The sequence below is a fragment of the Rhineura floridana genome, chromosome 6 (assembly GCF_030035675.1).
Source record: "Rhineura floridana isolate rRhiFlo1 chromosome 6, rRhiFlo1.hap2, whole genome shotgun sequence".
NCBI classification, from domain to species: Eukaryota; Metazoa; Chordata; class Lepidosauria; order Squamata; family Rhineuridae; genus Rhineura; species Rhineura floridana.
This window is the reverse complement of record NC_084485.1, coordinates 152026563-152048419: the sequence shown is the minus strand read 5'-3', so window position 1 is coordinate 152048419 and position 21857 is coordinate 152026563. Positions and strand designations below refer to the sequence as shown.

The window sequence follows — 21857 nt, the reverse complement described above, 5'->3', positions numbered from 1 at the left end:
AGCCTACTGAGATTAAAAAGCTTTCCATATGTTCGATATGTGATTTCCACGCCACTGGGAAGTTTCCCCTCAACAAGGTGTAGAATCATGGCAATGAAAATAGCAAATAAGGTCGGAGCAATGATGCATCCCTGTTTGACGCCTGATCCCACTTTGAATGGATCACTTTGAGAGCCATTGTTATCCAAAATTGTCACCGTCATGCTGTCATGGAGGAGTCGCAAAATATTCACAAATTTATCAGGGCATCCAATTTTCAGAAGGATGGTCCAGACAGCAGTTTGATTTACAGTATCAAAGGCCTTAGTCAGATCAATAAATGCCATATACAGAGGTCGGTTTTGCTCCCTGCATTTTTCTTGAAGCTGTTGTGCAGTGAAGATCATGTCCACTGTACCCCTGGAAGGGCGGAAACCATTCTGGGATTCAGGGAGGATGTCTTCTGAGATAGGTAGGAGGAGATTTGTGAGGATCCTTGCAAGGATTTTACCTGCGGTAGCTAGAAGAGAGGTGCCTCGGTAGTTCCCACAATCTGTTCTATCACCCTTCTTGAAAAGGGTGATAATTATGGCATCCCTAAAGTCTTCCGGGATCTCCTCCCTCATCCAGATTTTTTCGATGAGCTTATGAAATTGTTGTGTAAGTTCAGGCCCACCTTCTTTAAAGACTTCAGCAGGACCACTAGCTTTGTTATTCTTCATTTGATTAATGGTTTTACTGACTTCATCCAAATTAGGGGATACTGCAAGTTCATCTCTAATTTGTTGTGGGATTTGTGAGAAGACCTCACCAGCCACATAAGAGTTATGATTAAGGAGGTCGCGGTAATACTCTTTCCAATGCAGTGCAATAGACTCTTTGTCCTTTAGAAGTTTGGTACCATCTATTGAACGTAAGGGATTTGTACCATAATTTGTTGGTCCATAGATGGCCTTTGTGGCATTAAAAAAGCCGTGTGCATCATGAGCATCTGCAAAATGCTGGATTTCTTGAGCTTTCTTTATCCACCAGGCGTTCTTAAGTTCTCTAGTTCTTCTTTGGACCTCAGCCTTCGCACTGGCATAGATTTTTTTCTTAGCAGCACAGTTAATGTCTTTTTGCCATCTCTGGAAGGCTTTCCTTTTCTTGTAGATGATATGTTCAATCTCACTATCATTCTCATCAAACCAGTCCTGATGTTTCTTAGTTTGGTATCCAATAGTTTGTTCACATGCTGCAATAATGGAAGTCTTCAGTTTAATCCAGTGTTCCTCGACGTTTTCAGGGAGTTCCGTCGGTAGATGTTTCTTGAGAGTTGTTTGAAAGCAGGCTCACTTAATAGGATCTTGAAGGGCGCGGATGTTCATTTTACGCCTTGGTTTTCTTCCTTGGAGCCTACGTTGAGGAACAATATTAATGGCTATAGTGGATCGAATTAATCTGTGATCTGTCCAGCAGTCATCGGCGCTCGTCATGGCCCTAGTGAGGAGTACATCATGACGATCTCTGGCACGGACAATTATGTAATCCAGGAGATGCCAGTGCTTCGGCTGAGGGTGCTTCCATGATGTTTTAAATTTATCTTTCTGGTGAAAGAGTGTGTTCTTAGTAACAAGATTATGCTGTGCACATTTAGTCAGAAGTAGCATGCCATTCAGGTTGCTATTGCCAACTCCTTCTTTCCCAATGGTTTCTGGCCATAAATCAAAATCACACCCAACTCTTGTATTGAAATTGCCCAGGAGGATAATTTTATCCTCCTTAAGTATCTCTGATAAGGTGGTGTCCAGCTGGGTATAAAAAATTTTCCTTGATGTCTTCATCAGCATCTAATGTTGGTGCATAAGCACTTAGAATAGTTGCCTGCTGGTTTTGGGCGAGTTTTAATCAGAGAGTTGAGAGTTGTTCATTGCCAGTAGGAACTTCTGACAAGAGCTTCACAAGATCGTTTTTAATAGCAAAGCCTACTCCATGTATTTGTTGTTCTTGTTCAGGAAGTCCTTTCCAGAAGAAGGTATAACCTCCTTTTTCTTCCTTCAACTGTCCTTCTCCTGCTCTTTGAGTTTCTTGGAGTGCTGCTATGTCAATATTAAAACGTCTCAACTCCCTCATGATGATGGCAGTCCTGCGTTCAGGACATTCACTATCTGTATTGTCCAGTAATGTCCGTATATTCCATGTTCCAAAGTTCAATTGTCTTTTGCGACTGCTAAGTGGTGACCCCACTGGACGTGGTGATCCAGTCAGGGAGAGAGATGAGGCAGACTATGTTTAGGGCACCTTTTCTAGACCCCTCCCCATACGGGGTGAGCAGAGTGGATCCTGAATAGGATTGCTCAGTCGTGGATATAGCTGCCAAACTACTCAACTGCCTCGGTCCTTGAGCCAGGACGACTGAGTCTGTATCCACCGCCCGTGTGCCGGTCCATGACTAGGGGCTTCCAGATTTCACAGCCCTGCCCCCGTTGCCATTCGCCAATCGCCATGGGACTTTTGGTTTGGTTTGGTTGGAAGACGCCTGTGTGTGAATTTGTTTTATGTGGGGAGATAGGTGCACGACGATCAACACACAATCTTGACAGAAAAAGGCTTTGATCCAATGGCATGGATACCATGACGATTGGAAGTCACTACCTCAGCCTCTTCTGTGAGCAAAATGAGGTTAGACTGCAATGCTCCTCAATCCACTGGCCTGAGATTAAACCCAACAGAGCAGAGTGGAACTTCTGAGTAAATACACATAGGCTAAGGCTCTTAGATATCTGAATCTTTTTGAGCTTGACAAGTAGCCCTCTTCAGGCATTCTATTTGTATATATAAGTAACACATGAGCAGGGAGAGAGGGGATGTGTGTGAAGCTCCATCCCCTCAGCTGCTGACCCCATTGCAACATCTGAAGTAGGGAGCCTCCTATACTGATGGAGGCCCCCTGCATGATTTAGAACTATGGAAATCGGGGGTCTAAAGCACGCTGAGCATCTGAATGAGTACAGGAGGCTCTCTGCTTCAGAAGGTCACCCTCCATGGTGGGGGCAGCACATGGGTATGTGTGGAGAAGGGAAGGAAAGTTCTGTCAGTTTCAGTTTTCTCAGTTTCTCATTTTTCCAATCTTAAATTCAGTTTTCTACATTTCTGCAGCAATGTGTGGCTTTTCTTAAAAAAAAGTTACCACGAAAATTCTCCAGCATTTTAGTGTGAATTTATCCTATTAGATACAGTTTTGTAGGCAGTTTTGACTAATGTACACATTTTTGCAAACCATTTCTCATCATATAATGCATTTTTGCATGTTATTTTCACTCATATATTCATTCTTATGCTCAGTTTCTCCCAACATATGCATTTCTGTTAACACTGTTTGGTTGGTGAGCTGCATTGCAAAATTCGAATACGTGTGCGTTTCGAAGGATGGCAGAGTTTCAGTTCTCATATTGTTTCAGAAAGTGTGAATTTGATAGATTCAGCTTTAAATGCAAACTGAATAAAATTTCTTGCCCATCCTTAGTGTGGAGACGAGTAGTGTACTTGTTCCGGCTCTCGTGTCCCCTTTACATGCAAGTATAGCACCTGAAGAGAGTGAATATAACTCTCAGAGAACCAATTCATGTACTGGAGTCGACAGCAGAACAAACATTTTGTTACTGAATGAATGAAAACAAGTTCAAAATTACACTTAGATCAATCATCCTAACAGCCTTGAGTTGTACTTTAAAATTCTTCACGCTGCCTGCAACACATGGCAATTCACAACAGATATTGTTCAGGGTGAAGTTTATCAATAATAGAATGGCATTTATATGGGACTTTGAGTGTTCATAGCGGTTCACGTACATTACCTCAAAAATCCTTACATGATGGTGGATGGGTATTACTGCCATATTGCACAAAGGGTCTAAAGCTGAGGCAATAGTGGCTTGTTAAAGGGCACCCGCTGAATGTGTGCCTGAGGCAAGACTTCCCATCACACATTCTTAGCGACTGTACTCCACCAGCGCCAGCCAGTCAGCAGCTACCTCCATGTTCCAAAACGCTTCCTGGTATTACCTGTCACAGCTTCAATGCTTGTCTCTTTGCTCTGCTGAGTCTTCCTCTCAGCCCACAAAGTATTCCACGCCTGGTCTCAGGTCTGTCAGGATCATGCTGCTTTTGTCTTTGCCCACTGACAATTTCCCATTGGCAGAAGTGTAGTTTACCATGTATTTGTCAATCACAGCCTGAACTTCAGTCCAAGAGAGGGAGGCTGTGCTCTCCATCACTTGGCCTGTCAGCAGGTTTTTGGGACTGTTGATTTCTTTTTTAAAAAAGATCTTAAATAAAAGAGTTGAACAGCGGTGCTACAGCAAGGCTTCCCACAACCCTATCCATTTGGGAATGATTCTGAGTTTGCTTGATATGAGTACAACCATTTTTATAATGCTCAAATTCTTTTCTGGGAATCATTAAATAAAGAGCAAAGTAGGTCCAGAGGAGCAGCAACAAGGAAATTTGGAGAGCCTATATGCAACAGTAACTGAGGAAGAGTTGTTGCATATGTAAAGGCGCTATGAAGGAAAGTCCATGTTTACAGGGAGAGGAGTTATTTAATGTAAATGTTATTACTGCCAAATATTAAGAGCATGTGCTGTTTTCCAAGTCAAAACAGTGAAGTGACAAACAATGTCTAAAATAGCCCATCTGACAGAAAATGGATTCTTAGGAAGGATAGCTAGTTGAGTAGAACGAGGACCCAACTTCAAGAAAAAGGTCTGCTGAAAAGCAGAGAGCTGTCTCCAAAATCATTGACCAGCCAAAAGCTGGTGTTTGTGATGACAAGGTGAAGCTCCAAAAGCATGTAGGACAAGCACAAGAGTAGTGATTTTTACCTCATCAGTTGTTAGGATACATAAGATGAAGGTCAAAATCACAGCTGGGAGAGTAGAGTAGAAGCTTACTGGTAAGAAGTATGGCTTGGGTTCGATACAACATGCTCATCAATTAGCAGTTAATGAGCAGTGAGCCTCTTTTCTGACTAATTACCTGTCACAACTTTAGTGTTTGCCCTCTTGCTCTGCTGCCTCCCCTTCTTAGCCCAAATGTAAATGATGTATTCTTTGCCTGGATCCAGACCTGTCACGGTGGCGATGCTTTCATCTGTGCCTACAGATACCTCTTTTATATCTCCATCTGCAGAGATGCATTGTGCTGTATATTTGTCTATGAGAGCTTGAACTTGTCCCAGAAGACTGTAGCTGTATCCTCTGTTACTTGCTCAGTCACTAGATTTTTGGGAATGTCAATCTCTTTGAGAAAAAGATTAGGAGTTACAAGTAGGGTCTATTTCATACTCAGCACTCCTGTTTCCGCCACCACCCACTCCACATATGAAGTCTGTGCCAAGGAAACTCATATTCTGAACCATGGTAATCCTTTCTGCACCATGGTATTTCTAATACTGGGCTTGAAATCAATCATACAAAAAAGACAGGTCACACAAATTTTGTCATTTGCATACATTTGCTTAATTCACATGCTTTATATTGCATATGCTGACATTTGAGATTTTTTACAGAATTTTAAATATACTCATCATTCAACAAAGGAGCAACAAGGGAGGCCAACCTGGTATTCTCCAGATGTTTTGGACTACAACTTCCATCAGCCCCAGCCAGCACAGACATGATGGTGGGAGTTGCAGTTCAAAACATTTGGAGGGCACCAGGTTGGGGAAGGCTAACATAGTTATACGGGAGAGCCTTCAGGGATTTGCAAGCAGAAAGAACAAACCAAAGGCTGAGGGGAAGAGCTGTGCCTAAAGCTATGAACGAAACATGGGGGATGCCTTTCACAGGCAATGTTTGCAGTGTTTTAAACCATTGCTCCATGACTAAAAATGCCTTGAACCAGTTATTGAGATTTATGTATATGAGGGGCTTCCGTATATGCATCACTTGCTGGATCAGAAAGCTCAGGTATAAACTGAATGCATACCCAAACATCTCAGAATTGATGCTGTTTATCCCCACTGTGTTGCTTTCAATGAGATGCAGATTCTGCATCTGCTTCCAGATTCTGGCAGAATGGAAGCTGTCATGTATAAATAAATACCATTTGAAACACAACTGTATCTGGATAGGGGCAGGAGAGAAGAAACATGCTTTAAAAATAAATAAATCTGAGACTGTCTTGATGCTACCTGTATCCAATCGCAGCGTTCGCAGGAGAGCAGCCAAAAAAACCCTCAGGTAATATGATGACCCAGAAGCCTGGGCTATTCTTATTCCATAATATTTTGCTCTTAATGATTTCCAGGAAGTCAGGTCAAATATTATTATTATTATTGTTGTTGTTGTTGTTGTTGTTATTATTATTATTATTATTATTAATTACATTTCCATCTCACCCTTCCTCCCAGAAGGAGCCCAAGGCTGCAAACAAGGGACAAAACACTAAAAACATCATAACACATCTTAGAAATATATTTAAACACATCTTAAAAAGCAATACGGGGTGAATCTTCATGGAAGCAGGTAAACGCAGTTGGTATTATGCCACAGGGTTGATCTGTGCTTCCACTTCAAAGGGTCCCACTCAGCGCACCTCTACCTTGTGACACAGGATGGAAATTGGCAGGTAGCATGTAGAAAGACACACCCAATCTCCCACCTGGATTTCTGGGGCAGGTTATCGATGCTGATCAGCTGCCCATTTCTAGGCTGCCTTGGCTGTCTCTAACTGTTCTTGTAACATCTGTTGCATTACTTGTAACTCCTGAATATATTCGATAGCTGCAGTAACAGCCAGCGTCGTGGTGGGGTTGTGAAAGAGTGTGGGTGATATCCATAACTGGCAAAGAGCAGCATCTGTTGGGTGGAGGAATGGACAGAGTTGTTGTAGGCAAACTCTGCTAGGGGCAGCAGGGATACCCAGTTGTCCTGTTGATAGTTGACATAATAATGAAGACACTGGTCTAATGTGGCATTTACCTTCTCTGTTTAGTGTTTACCCATCTGTTTAGAGATGGTGCACAGAAGATAGGCAGAGTTCTATTCCCAGCAGTTGTAACAATGAATGCCAGAACTGTGCAGTAAATTGGGTGCCCTGATCTGAAGCTAAATTGTTTGGGAGACCGGAAAATGTGCTTAATGAACAAGTGAGAAGTCTCTTTGGCAGTAGGAAGGCCAGAGCATGGAATGAAATGGGTCATTTTACTAAAAGTGTATACCATGACTAGGATTGAAGTATTTCCTTGCAAGGGAGGGAGGTCCATGATAAAGTCCAGAGTTAACAATCTTCACAGTCCCTCTGGTGTGGGTGAGGGTTTCAGTAGGCCTGTAGGTCTTCCTGGGGCATGTTTTGCCCTCATGCAGGTGGAACAGGAGTGCACGTATTTTTCCACATCATACTCAGGGCCACCAAAATTCTCAAGTAATCACCTGCAGAGTCATGAACACACTGAAATGCCCAGTGGCGGGAGTGTCATGACACTGTCACAGAATCTTGGCCCAAAGCCCTTCCAGAGGCATGTATAGAGCATCATAATGGTAGAGCAACTCCCCCTCTCCTTGTGAAGCTGGGAACAGTGTTCCTGAGTGAAAGGGTCTTGCTCCTGGGCTATGTGCAGTTCCTCAACCCATGCTCTGAGGATAGGTTGCCATTTTTTTTAATTGTCTGCTGCTTCCAATAGGCTCTGCTTGTCTATTTATGAATAAAGCAAATAATACAAATACTGTACACCATACTTTCCAATGGTCTTTCTTTCCAAAGGGAACTAAACCCTGTAATGCTATCTTTGGAACTTCTCATTGCTTCAGAGGTGTGGCGTGGAGGTGTACCAATACTGTACACTTCTACTATATTATACCCATGAGCATTACAAGGAGAAAGCGGAAAATCTTTAGGGAGAGTCTGTCAATCCTATAGTTTTAATACAGACCTGGAATCAAATCCCAGGACAGCCATTGACTCAGGGTTAATTCACTCATGTGCTCATAAGAACATAAGAAGAGCCTGTTGGATCAGGCCAGTGGCCCATCTAGTCCAGCATCCTGTTTTCACAGTAGCCAACCGGATGCCTATAGGAAGCCTTGCAAGCAGGATCTGAGCGCAAGAGCATTTTCCCCTCCTGTGGTTTCCAGCAACTGGTATTCAAACACATACTAGTAGCAATTGTGGCTAGTAGCCATTGATAGCCTTATCTTCCATGTATTCAAGTGTTCAGCTTGCATATCATTTGACAAGTCTTAGTAGATTCACAGTTAGAAAATAACATCTGTTTTATACTAGTAAACATATCTTGGTTTATCCCTGGAGACGGTGGTTTGCTGAAGGAGTTAAATATCCTCAGTTAAGGATCACTACACCCTCCCTCACAACATTTGTATTTCCCATCATTTCCTGAGGAGAGTGAATGTATATTAAATCAGTTGCACTCTGTGGGAGGGATATGTCATCACAATAACAGCAAATAATGTGTTTCATTGTGAATTAGGAAGAAAATGACATGGAGTGATGTGCTTGCATGTCATCAGCCCCCATCAGAAACTGGGTGGTTCAGTTGCAGTTTATCCTGACAGAAAATGGTAAAAACAATATCCTATTTTATGGAATTATCAGAATGAACAAGGAAGTGTAACATACACTGAGCCCTAGGTGAGTTAATGTATACACAGTAAGGAATACCAGGGCCGGTTCCAAAGGGCGACCAGGTCGGGCCTTGGCCAAGGGCCCCTGGAGCCACAGAGGCCCCTGAGGGGCCTCTCAATAGGATGGGGGAGTAGTAGCAGAGTAGCTGCCACGGATAGCAGAGAGAGAGAGCTTCTTCTGCCTGCCTGTCTCTCCTATCTTTTGAGTCTGCACAGACTGTGCACGCAGGACTGCCATTAACCAAGATGGTGGCTGAGGTTTCCCTAAGGCGCTGAAGCCTCCGGCACCATTTTGATTGATGGCAGCGATGCACATGCATAGCAGCCCGCGCAGCTGCAAAAGACAGAAGAGACGGAGCCAGTGAACAGATGGGCAGAAGAAGCTCCCTCCCTGCGAGAGACAGGTAGGTGTGTGTGTGTGTGTGAGCGCACACACACGTGTGTGTATGAGCAGGCCCCGGCATGTCTGAAGCCAGCCCTGAGGAAAACAGACAGATTATATATTTTGCTCCAACTCTTGTAATTGTTTTTGTTGGTACTTTTAAGTTCAAAAGTGAATGTAGATAAAATGGTTTGCTAGACCTCTGCATCTGTCCATTCCTACCCATTTTCATTACTGGTTGAATATGAATATAGTTATGTGGCAAAAGGTCATTTTCTGAATTAAAACACACACGCACACTAAGCATAAAGAGACAATTGCAACAGTGCAAGGGTTAGCACTAGCACAATGGGATTTCTCCTTCTTCCGTATGCCCTCTGTGCTGTCCCCAAATCTGCTCTGAACCTCCAGAACAGATTTTGGGAGTGTGTGAATCATAGAATCATAGAATTGGAAGGGGCCTTGTAGGCCATCGAGTCCAACCCCCTGCTCACAGCAGGAAATCCACAGCTAGAGCATCTCCCGCAGATAGCTGTCCAGCCTCTGCTTGAAGACATCCAGCGAAGGGGATCCCACCACCTCCCTAGGCAGTCAGTTCCATTGCCGAACTGCCCTTACTGTCAAGAAGTTCCTTCTAATGTCCAATCTGAATCTACGCTCCTGCAACTTAAAACCATTAGACCTAGTCCTACCCTCTGGGGCAGCAGAGAACAAATCTGTACCCTCCTCTATGTGACAGCCCTTCAGGTACTTAAAGAGTGCAATCATGTCACCCCTCAGCCTTCTCTTCACCAGACTGAACATGCCAAGTTCCTTTAACCTTTCCTCGTAAGACTTGTTCTCCATACCAGCTATCATCCTCGTTGCTGTCTTCTGAACCCGCTCTAACTTGTCTATATCTTTCTTAAAATGAGGCGCCCAGAGCTGAACGCAGTATTCCAGATGAGGCCTGACTAATGCAGAATATAGTGGGACTATTACTTCCCTCGACCTGGAAACTATAGCTCTGTTTATGCAGCCCAAAACCGCGTTTGCCTTTTTTGCCGCAGCATCACACTGCTGGGTCATGTTCAACTTGCGATCCACTACAATTCCAAGGTCCTTCTCACACACACTACTGCTAAGCCGGGTATTTCCCATCCTGTACCCGTGCATTTTGTTTTTGTGGCCTAAATGCAGAATCCTGCATTTGTCTTTATTGAATGTCATTTTATTAATTTCAGCCCAATTTTCTAGTCTATCCAGGTCCCTTTGGATTTTATTCCTGTCTTCCATTGTGTTAGCTATCCCTCCCAGTTTCGTATCATCCGCAAACTTCATAAGGCTTCCCTCCACCCCATCATCTAAGTCATTGATAAAAATGTTGAAGAGTATCGGCCCCAGGACAGAACCCTGTGGCACTCCACTCGAGACCTCCTTCCAGTCCGAAGCAGAGCCACCGACGACCACTCTTTGAGTACGGTTTTCCAACCAGTTGTGAATCCACCTGACAGTATTTCCATCTAGTCTGCATTTGACCAGTTTGCTAATCAAAAGGTTGTGGGGGACTTCGTCAAACACCTTGCTGAAATCTAGATAGATGACATCTACAGCATTTCCACCATCTACTAAGCTAGTGACCCAATCAAAAAAAGAGATGAGATTAGTTTGACAGGAGTTTTTCTTGACAAACCCATGCTGGCTCCTACCAATCACAGCATTGTCATCTAGATAGTTGCCAATGGACTCTTTTATTATCCGTTCTAATATCTTCCCCGGTATTGAAGTCAGACTGACCGGCCTGTAATTCCCCAGATCTTCTTTTTTACCTTTTTTAAAGAGCGGGACGACGTTTGCCCGTCTCCAATCCTCCGCCACCTCTTCCGTTCTCCAGGATTTCTCAAAGATGATGGCAAGAGGTTCCGAGAGTACATCAGCAAGTTCCTTCAATACTCTGGGATGCAGTTCATCAGGCCCTGGAGATTTGAACTCATTTAGGTTAACTAGGTATTTCCTGACTATCTCCTTATCAATCTTGAACTGCAATCCTGACCCCTTACTGAGATTGCTACCGATGCAAGGTTGCACACTGTTCCCTTTTTGGGAGAAAACGGAGGCAAAATAGGCGTTGAGCAGTTCTGCCTTTTCCTTGTCAACATTTTGCCATCCTCATTGAGCAGCAGTCCCACCGTTTCCTTGGTCTTTCTCTTGCTTCGAACATATCTGAAAAACCCCTTTTTGTTGTTCCTCGCTTCCCTCGCCAGCCTCAGCTCATTCTGGGTTTTAGCTTTCCTTACGCTATTCCTGCAAGCCTGAGCCTCTCGTCGGTACTCTTCCTTGGTGATGAGTCCTTCCTTCCATTCTTTATACATGCTCTTTTTTATTTTTACCTCCTCCACGAGTCTTCCCTGTAGCCACATTGGCTTTTTCCGATGTCTTCCGTTTTTCTTCCTCTTTGGAATTGTTTGCGATTGCGCTTTTTGTAATACGTTCTTCATGAACTCCCACGCTTCTTGGGCTCCTTTTTTCTTTAGTCTATCTAGCCATGGGATCCTACCCATCATTTCCCTGAGCTTGCTAAAATCGGCTTTCCTGAAATCCAAGGTCCATATTTGACTATATTCTTCTTTGGCTTTCCCCAGAATCACGAATTCCAGCATTACGTGGTCACTTTCCCCCAAGGTACCGACCGTTTTAATTCCCGTGACCAATTCGTCCCTGTTAGTTAAGCTCAGGTCCAGGATTGCCGATCCCCTTGTTCCTTCTTCTACTTTTTGAAAGAGGAAATTATCAGCAAGGCCCATCAGGAATTTGTTGGAGGCTTTCTGCTTCGCAGAGTTTGTCTCCCAGCAGATATCTGGGTAGTTGAAGTCCCCCATCACTACTACTTCTTGCCTCCTTGAGATTCCAGAGATTTGTTTGAGAAAGGCCTCCTCTACCACCTCTTCTTGGCCAGGGGGGTCTGTAGTAGACACCTACTACCATGTGGGTTTTATTTGTTTCTCCATTTATTTTTACCCAAATGGTCTCTACCGGACCACTTTGTTTGCTCTCTTGGATTTCCATAGAGGTGTATTTGTCTTTGACGTATAACGCTACTCCCCCTCCTTTTCTGTTGCTTCTATACTTTCTGTAGAGTTTATATCCTTGAATGGCTATATTCCAATCATGGGAGTCATCCCACCAAGTCTCTGTTATCCCTATGAAGTCATATTTGCCTTGATGCACTAAGACTTCAAGCTCCTCTTGCTTGTTTCCCAAGCTCCACGTGTTGGTATATAGACACCAGAAGTCTCTTTTGTCCTGATTGGATTCCTCCATTAATATACCGTGAGCTTTGCCGTGCATCTCTTTCTCTCTCCCAGTGTCTCCTGTACCCTTCAAATCCTTGCGTTTACAACCCACTGTCTTTGGATCGGTATTTAAGCTATCATCTCCATCCTCTAGAGGCTTTAGTTTAAAGCCCTCTTGATGAGTTTTGCCATACTTCTGCCAAAGAGATTTTTCCCAGTCCTTGTGAGGTGCAGCCCATCTTTTGCCAAGAGTCCCCCCTCCAAGAAGCTTAGACCATGGTCCCAGAATCCAAACCTCTCCTGTCGACACCATCTGCGTAACCAGTCGTTGACCTGCAGTATCTTCCTTTCCCTTTGTAGTCCTCTATCCTTCATGGGAAGAATTGACGAGAAGACCACCTACGCCCCAAAATCCTTGACCTTCTTACCCAGAGCCTCATAGTCTGAGGTGATCTGTTCCAAGGTGTTTCTGGCCATGTCGTTTGTGCCCACATGGATGAGGAGAGGGGGAGTTCATTCTGTTGCACATCGAGAAATCCGTGTGCTGACAGAACAGTCTACTTAGCGTTGTGTTGAATGAAGTTGTGGTTGGTGCCCACTAGATTTGGTGGGGCTGCTATGGGGTCATGACCAATGAGGTTATGACCAATGAGGTCATGGCCAAGTTTTGTTTTTCCCCATTCTCCTCCCTTGCAAACATACTGTGGACACTTAAAGAATTGCAGTTTTACAAATAGCACCTAACTAAACTGTAAAGTGTCTTACTATGATTCAGAAAGGTACCTGCTGTCATAGTAGCTTCTTAGATGGAAAAAAAGTTGTGTGGCCTCCACCTATTTTGGTTCTTTCCCTGTCCTTCTCCTTTGCAAAGAAACAGTGGACACTTAAACACTGCAGTTTAAATAACACTGAGCACCTAACAGAGCTTTAATCCTATGCTCATTCTCATGAGTGTCCACACAGTTAAGTCGCACCACCTCAGTTGTGAACAGAAACTTAGATCTCTGCTCATTCAGTAAGGCTCTCCCAATCCTGTTTAAAAACACACACGCACAAAGTGAGTGAGTTACTGGAAACTCGCATTTAGAAGGCACTACAAAAGGCTTTAGTCCTATGCTTGCTCTCATGAGTAAGCCTCACAGAGCACAGTGGAGGCTTACTGATTTCTCAATAAGATGAAGAGGGTTGTGTTAGTAACCAGCAGTGCTTGGAAAGTTCATTTTAAAAAAGGAACAAAATAGTTCAGTTCAAATTCATCCAAACACACTTTTAATTCATAATAAATTCTGCCTGCCATGCACAAGGCACAAGAGTGCTGCTCTCCCCCAGTGCCAACCCTGAACCATACAAAGAACTCTAATGAAGAGTAAAAATAAAAGAAAGACATATTTATATTTTTAAATTAAAACATATTTAAAACAAGCATTTGTAATTGTATAAACGTAATGGTTAGAGTGTTGGACTAGGACCTGGAGGACAGGGTTCAATTCTACACCCACTTAAATGAATACAGCGGGGCTTCTCAGTAAAATGAATAGGCTTATGTTAGTTGCTACAGCTAAATCATACCTCCTTCCTCAATATGTGAGATTTTGTGTTACTTCTGTGGAAAAAACAGCAAATATTATATTCAGGAATATTATGTTTTATTTAAACTATTCCTGGTTTATTCCCTGGTATGCAGAATGAACCTCCCTGACCTGGAGCAGTGTATTCAAGTATCATGGATAATAGTCACTGGCTAAAGATTTCCAGAGTTTCTTTTTAAAAAAAATAAAACCAATCCTGTAAATGGTAAGCTCCTATGCTCAGAGAAAAAGATATGGCAGGTGGGAAAGACATGAAGCCAAAATGTTAGAAAAGCCCATTTTTATACCCTATGATCAGTTCTAAATAGCAGGCAGTTCCGCACGTTCCTTCAAGATTCCACTGGTGCAGGGACTCAGACATTTACACAAAGTATCTCTAAGTTTCTTGGTTTTTATAAAAGCCATCACCACTACCACCACCACCACCTTATGATGCCAGCCAAACATTTTTAGAGGCAGTTTGCTATCAAGAATCTCCTTTCCCATCTCTTCCCCCCTACAATAAATAAGGCCCAGTCTACCCTTTGAAGAAACTAGATTACATACACACACACACATATACACAATATCAGAGCTTGGAAAAGTTACTTTTTTGAACTACAACTCCCATCAGCCCAATCCAGTGGCCATGCTGGCTGGGGCTGATGGGAGTTGTAGTTCAAAAAAAGTAACTTTTCCAAGCTCTGCACAATATTATGATGCTAGCTAAACAATTTGGGGGACAGTTTGCCACAAAGAATCTCCCCTTCCCCTCACCTTGACAATAAAAAAAGCCCAGTCTGGCCCATGAAGAAACCAGATTCCCCACCCCCCATTATGATGCCAGCCGAACATTTTTAGGGCTGTTTGCCTCCAAGAATCCCCTTTCCCATCTCTCCCCTCTACAATAAATAGGGCCCAGTCTGGCCTATGAAGAAACCAGCTTCCACCCACACCCCCATGCCAGCTAAACATGCTTTTGGGATCATTCACTACTACTCTTCTCAAAGATGGTTGGCCAGAACAAAAGGTGGACAGAAATAAGTCCAGAGTGTCTCTAAATGTGAGGTAATGTATTGAATATGACTGTAAGGAACAGAGAAGGGACTGGGCTATAGGTTTGGGGTTTTAGGGTGGGCAGTGCCCCACCTGCCCTTACTGAGGGGCCTCCACTGGTTGAATACAACCCAGATGTTCCACATATACTCCACTTTATAGTACTGTCAGACAGCACATGATGATGACAATGTTAAAAAGCAATAAAGGATAAAGACAGAAACTGAGATATGCAGAAACCAAGTGCCTATGGAATCATGGCACATTTTTCAGCCTAGTAACTGGTACAATGGAGGTTGGGGGAGAGGCCTGCTGCCACAACCTCAATTCCCCCTCCGTGCATTGATTTCAGTCTGTCACACTGAGCTGGTGCTGTAGACAGGCTGGCAGTATCTTGAAAATACTCCTTTAGCATGTGTGCGCCTGTCAGGAGGTGCCACATTTATATAGCCAACATATATTCTCCATGGCCAACCAATTTTGTGGAGGTGGAAATTCTCCACAGGATTTTATACAGAACCAGAAAAGAAATGATTCTTTTCGGTAAATTCATTTCATTCCTTTTTTAATTTGTATACCACCATTCTACATTACTGTTCTCAAGGTGGTTTACAACCATAGAAATGACAAAATATACCAACCCCCCCTCTCATCCTATAATAATTCATAATATAACTAAAAATAAACAATTGGCAAAATTCAAGGATTCAGTTCACATATTATCATAGTGACAAAATATCCACTAATGACAACAAAACAAAAATACCTTCACCAATTACAATAAACCATCACGATTACAGTGCAGATCAGAACATAGTAATGCTAATGTAGATGTAAATTTAGGTCTCTGAGCAAATGGAGATGGTGGCTGGCTGGGGCTCTCATCAGCACTGTGCTTTGCAGCATGCCCAGCAGCCCTGTAAGCAAAGCAAGGCAAATAAATAAAACAAAAAGGTGCAAGTGATGCAGGGTCTAGCCCAGTCCCAAAGTCCCAGGACTTGACTGTCCCAGGACACCCCCTAACAAATGCCTGCACACGTATATTTATTTATGTAAAATATTTATATACTGCTTGTTCCATGGTCTATCGACAGGTAGTTGGCCAGTCTGTAAGTTGTTTTCAACATGCCGGACAATAATTTTAGGTTTGAATAAAGTTCAGGGATCACTGGGGTCACTGGGAAAACCATGTCTCACCTTTCCTTAGAAGTCAAGCAAGATACTTTATTTGTTGATGCAGGAGTCTAGAAAATCTAAATCTAAATTTGTGTCTGGGCTATACTCAGACTGTAGTTGATAGCTCACAAATGGAACAGTTATATCAGAGATATAAGGAGGTGCTGCTGTGGGTGGTGGGCTGCCCAGAGATGGAACGGCACTTGCAGGGGTGACACCTAAGGAAGTCATCTCTTTGGGCCATCCCTTGGGGGAGAGGCAGGAGGCACTCTCTTTGTTGTATGGATCCTCCTGTCTGTGTGGCAGATGGGGAAGGGAGGGGTTTTTGGTGGGGCCTCCCCTGCGTGAGGCAGGTTGGTTTCATATTTATACTCTAAGTTATTGTGATTATTTGATGCCTTTAGTGGGAATCTAGGGTGAGAGGTCAGAGTGAAGGAGGTGGTCAAAGCCATCTCTTGTTGACAGAAGAGTGCCTCCCTGTGAAGACTGATGAAGATATTATTTTTTGAAACACTTTATCTGATCAAGTTGCTATGAAATGTGTGCACTTAACTTTTAGCCTCTATAAATTCTTTATGCACTTTATAGTATTGCTGTAAATCGCTCAGAGAGCTTCAGCTATGGGGTGGTATATAAATGTAATAAATAAATAAATAAATAAACAGTATAGATTTATTAACTGCAAGTTATTTTATAGTATATGATAAAGCTGCTCGGAGCAGTGTGCTCTTAAATGTTTAAGCCTCTATGAAAATGTTTATACACTTCATTAGTTTTGTATCATTTGTTATAGTCCTGCCATGCAGTGTCTGCTGGTTATATTACTGCTGACATGTGACTACGTTGGAGGGTTTATTATATTTTTAATTAATTAGAATGTTTTAATTGATGGTTTGTTTTATTATGACTTTAAATGAATATATAATCAAATTGAGTTATTTATTGGATTGTTGTTATGTTTTGAAATGATTTAGTATTTGATTGTTATTATTTGATTACAGTAACATTTCTGTTCTATTGTGTGAGCCACTTGGAGCATATTGATATGGAAAAACAGCATACAAATTTAAATAATAAATAAATAAATAATGGTACTCTGTACAAAATAATAATGTTAATGATAATCTCCTGATAGAAAGCAAACATATTAGAAGGATTCTAGTATAGTCTTCCCATAATTTCTTATTCTTCTTGGTGGAAGAATGTTTTTTGTATGGAGCAATAATGAAGCACGAAAGCCCCTGCCTGCACTCTGAAGTGGTACAGCCCAGACACAGGTTTACCATCTCAGTGAGAACTAGGCGCATAAGAAATGTGATACTCTGAACAATGAATATGCCCAAGAAATATATCAATATTTTGAGATATTACAAACCTTTACAATTTATACAGAAAGAAGTAGCGGGATTGCAGTGACAGGTCCCACCCCAGCTACCATCAGTCTACCATCCTGAGCACAGAACCTCTGTATGTACAAGCAATATGGTGCACACAGGCACTGTTCTTGGCACTGAGAGAGACTATGCACATATAGCATGTACACACAAAGAGTCTGTGTGAATTTCGTCATTTTCAGATTTGTTACTGTATTTTGTCAGCATCCTTAAATCCTGTATGTCTTTGGATCAGGTTTGACTAATGCTTGCAACTGTCACACTGGCTTTTTTTAAAAAAAATATCTGCAGCTAATTTGACATCTTTATTAACATAAATAACTGCTCTGAAGTACTGCAATGTGTATTCATTTGAAGTTCTGTCTCAATGAGGTGATAACAGTCACCATTAACATCTTTGGTCAGCACCACAGTAACCTGAGGCAAGAGGCAGAATTGACAGGTGATGATCTGCCTAATTTAAATTTAAATGGAAAACCCAAGAGTAGAAAGATCGCCAACAGCATTAGCAATTTCTTTAGCTATTACAAGCAGATCGGAAATAGCAAAAAAAAATGGGAGGGGGGGAAATGTTACGCATCAGCACCACAAGCCAGTTGCAAAAACCAAAACATGGACTGGATCCAAAGCGCGAACCCCATCCCTAGTGCAGAATAGCAAAACAACATGTGGAGGTTAGTAGTGCTTTCAGATCCCACTCTCCTTGCCCCTCTGTGACCTGATTGTACACAGATTTTACTTTGACAAAAGTCTTGAGAAAAAGACGGGGCAATTAGGAAGGCTCAAAAAATCACACTGTATGACAGATTGCTATGGCAGCTGTGACAACCTGTAGCGATTGTGCTTGTGCAGTGACGTAGGTACTTCATCATGCAACAGCCAAAGCCATTTATTTATACCTGTCCAGGCATTCACAGAGGATGGCTTCCCTTCCATCTCATCCTTCATGGATATGACAGTGATCGCATACTGTGTTCCTGGTTTCAGGCCTGTAAAGAAAACAGAACAGAATGAGGTAATGCAAATTATTCTGAGGCACAGCTGCATCTTATGTTTCCTCTTCTTTCCGGATTTTATGTGGAATGTGTGTTTCAAAGCCCTCTTTTTTGTTGCATATGGGATATGTCTAGCTTGATATTTGGGGGAGGGTAAAATTACACCTTAATTTTTCCCTGTGTTTGCAGTTCTAAACTAAAAAGCAAACCTCACCGGAGAAGCAGAGGGCCTTGTTCTGCATTCCTTCTTTTACTGTGAGAAGATCAACACCAAGACAGTGTCAAGGTAGGTCTTCTCAGTTGCAACTTGCAGGGCTTACCCTCTGGAGTCCCTAACGGTTGGTCTTCTCTGTGCACCACTTATGTCACTAGCTGAAAATACTTATTCTTCTCTAACAGGATTTATTTGCTTATTTTTGCTGAAGGCTGGGGACTTACTGGCTGTTTGTTCTGCTGTTTTTACTTATGGGTTCTTGGCAACTAAATTCTTTTTAGAGTAGACCCACTGAAATTAACAGACCTAACTCAGCCATGCCCATTAATTTCAGTGGGTCTACTCTTATTATGATTAATGCTGGATACGACCCTATGTTTTCAACTCATTTTTAGTTTTTACTGGGTTGGATTTTTATTTTTAATGTTATATATCACTTTGAGAGCTCTCAAGTGACTGGAAAATGCAATTCTATAAATAAAGCAAATATTTAAGGTTTGGCCTGAGAACAAAAGAAGTCAGGAATCAGAATTGTGCAGAAACTATAGATTTCTGCTAGAGACCATGTTCCACACAGATCCTATATATGTATATTCTTATTTTATGCCAAGGATGGCTAATCTGTGGCTACTCCAGATGCTGCTGAATTACAGCTTCCATCACCAATGACAAGTGGCCATGGTGGATGAGGCTGATGAGAGTTGGGAGTCCAATATCTTCTAGAGGGCTGTAGGTTATCAACCCTTGTCTGATATGCCTTCCTTTCTGTCCTGATGCTCAAGGCACTCTGCAGATTAATTAATAAAACCACAAACCTAAAACAACACTGTTGTGATATTCAGGAAGGTTTGGAGACAGAGGATTGATGGAGCCATAAATACTGCTGGGGGGGGGCTCGCCCCAGGACAGATGATGATAAAGGCACCAGGCACATCTTTTGCTAGGGAGATTCCTGACTGATTGCTCTAGATAAGTTGGATCTTCCTTACATTTTCTGAGACAGGCAGGGGGGGAGAATACTCACCCACCCACCCCAGCTGATGTATGTGAAAGAAAACAAAGGGGACAGACTGCAGCTTTGGAGTGGTATACAGAAGCAGCAGCAAAATGTTGGCCTCCATAATTTTGGGTGCTGGCTGCCTCTCTGAAGATCTGATGTGGGACAATGGATTTGGCTGTCTGTTGGAATGTTTAAAACCTTCAACTAATGTTGAGAAAGAAGTCACACTAACTGTTTCTGGGGTGATTCTGGGGTGATTCCATTGACTGTGGGCTTCCCAGGGGCATCTGGTTGGCCACTATGAGAACAGGATGATGGACTAAATGGGCCACTTGCCTGATCCAGCAGGCTTTTTTTTGTATTCTTATTTCCAATTTATAGCAGCCTGATATTATTATTTATTTATTAAATTTATATCCCGCCCTACCTCCCAGGAGGAGCCCATATTTGTGTCTGTGGTATAAGAAGAAGTGTGCTTGACAATACCCAAATACGGTCCCAGAGCAAAAAAACATTTATTCAGAGGAAGTTGAATGTTTTTCTGCATTTGGCTCCAGTGCTCTTTGTTGACCTATCCCTGACCATTTTTCTATTAAAAAAATGATGGGGTGTTTTTACTACCCCAGTCTGCTAACATTGTCTGTGTCAGTAAATACACGCCAATGTAGTTCTGGCACAGTTTATGTCCCACGTGGCTTTTTATTTGTTTGTTTCCAGAAGGAAAATGGTAAGCAGTAACTGGCTGAAATTTGGGAACGTTGTACAGGTGACTTCTGACAATGTTCTAGAAATACTTCCCTGTAGGTCTATTTATCTGTATATTGCACCATGAAAACTGTGCCGGGGTAGGTTTTTGCCCCACAAAACTGGAGTAAGCTGTGCCGCCACGTGTGCTCAATTTGTATATTTGTAGATAAACATATATTAGAGAATGCCAAAAGACTCCAGTGACCTCCTTCCAAAGGAAACCAAATTTGGGGAATTGCTGCAGCCTGGAACTTCTCATCACTTGGAGAAGTAGAAAGAGAGTAACTATATAATAAAATTCCCAAAACAACTTCACTGAAAATAACAGAGAGAATGCTCTGTTTTTCATGTCATGCACTTTGTCCACCAACTGTATATGTGTACTGATGATGATATATAAACAAACAAAGTCAGTTCTCTTTCCAGTTTACACTGAGAAAAATCAACAACTTCCCACCATAGTCCTCATTCCTGATGAGCACAAATGCATCACATTATCACTTACCTGTGATGACATATCTGCTGTTGACATCACTGCTTTTAGGAACCAGCACCTCCTCCTCCTCCCCTGGCATGAGCAAAGAGTTGAATCTTAGCTTGTAATAATCCACCTCTGTTGCAGGATTCTCCCATTCCACTTCCAGGGAATTTTCTTTCTCTTCTGTCACCCAGATAGCACCAATGGCAGAAGTAGCTAGAAAAGGGAGAATAAGCAAAGCTGAAACAACATATTACAACCAATCCCTTTGCTTTCCAAGTGTTAATTATATGACAAGTTTGGATAAGGAAGATAAGGCAATTGCTTGGATATAAGAAGATAAGGAAAGAGAGGAGTTTTTGTCAGCAGTTTCTCCATAGAACATAAGAATAGCCTGCTGGATCAGGCCAATGGCCCATCTAGCCCAGGCCCAGCATCCTATTCTCTTTGTGGCCAATCAGATGCCTATGGGAAGCCCACAAGCAGAATGTGAGTGCAACACATTCTCCTCACTTGTGAGTCCCAGCAACTGTTATTCAGAGGGATACTGCCTCCAACAGTAGAAGTCAGAAGGGTGAGGAAGCGGTGTTCACCTAACCTCCCATTGATGTGCCACTGCTGCTTACCAGAGGTAGAGGAAGAGGAGTAAGTTAGCGGCAAGTCAGCATGCTATTCCCACCAATGCATTTATACCATGTCAGCCTCACTGCTATCTTGGCCCTCCCACTTTATGTCCCAGTAAGCAGCAGCAATGCAGGTGATTGAAGGTCAGGTGAGTGCCATCACCCTGCCAATCACTACTGCCATTATGGTTAGTAGCCATTGATAACCTTATCCTCTATGAATTTATCTAATCCCCTTTTAAAGCTATCCATAAATTTGTTACTGCATCTTGTAGCAGCAAAGTCCATAGATTAACTATGTACTGTGTGAAGAAGTATTCCTCTTGTCTGCCCTGAATCTTCCAACATTCAT

The 21857-nt window shown here is 42.5% G+C and overlaps 1 protein-coding gene across 1 annotated transcript in view; it reads right to left on the bottom strand.

The window, feature by feature from the left end:
* Positions 1 to 21857, bottom strand: part of TNN (tenascin N) — a 73815-nt gene that overhangs the window by 38860 nt on the left and 13098 nt on the right. The window contains 6 exon segments of the mRNA XM_061630665.1: positions 4024 to 4082; positions 4084 to 4270; positions 4996 to 5190; positions 5193 to 5258; positions 18348 to 18437; positions 20910 to 21098. Coding sequence (XP_061486649.1) covers positions 4024 to 4082; positions 4084 to 4270; positions 4996 to 5190; positions 5193 to 5258; positions 18348 to 18437; positions 20910 to 21098 — 786 coding nt within the window.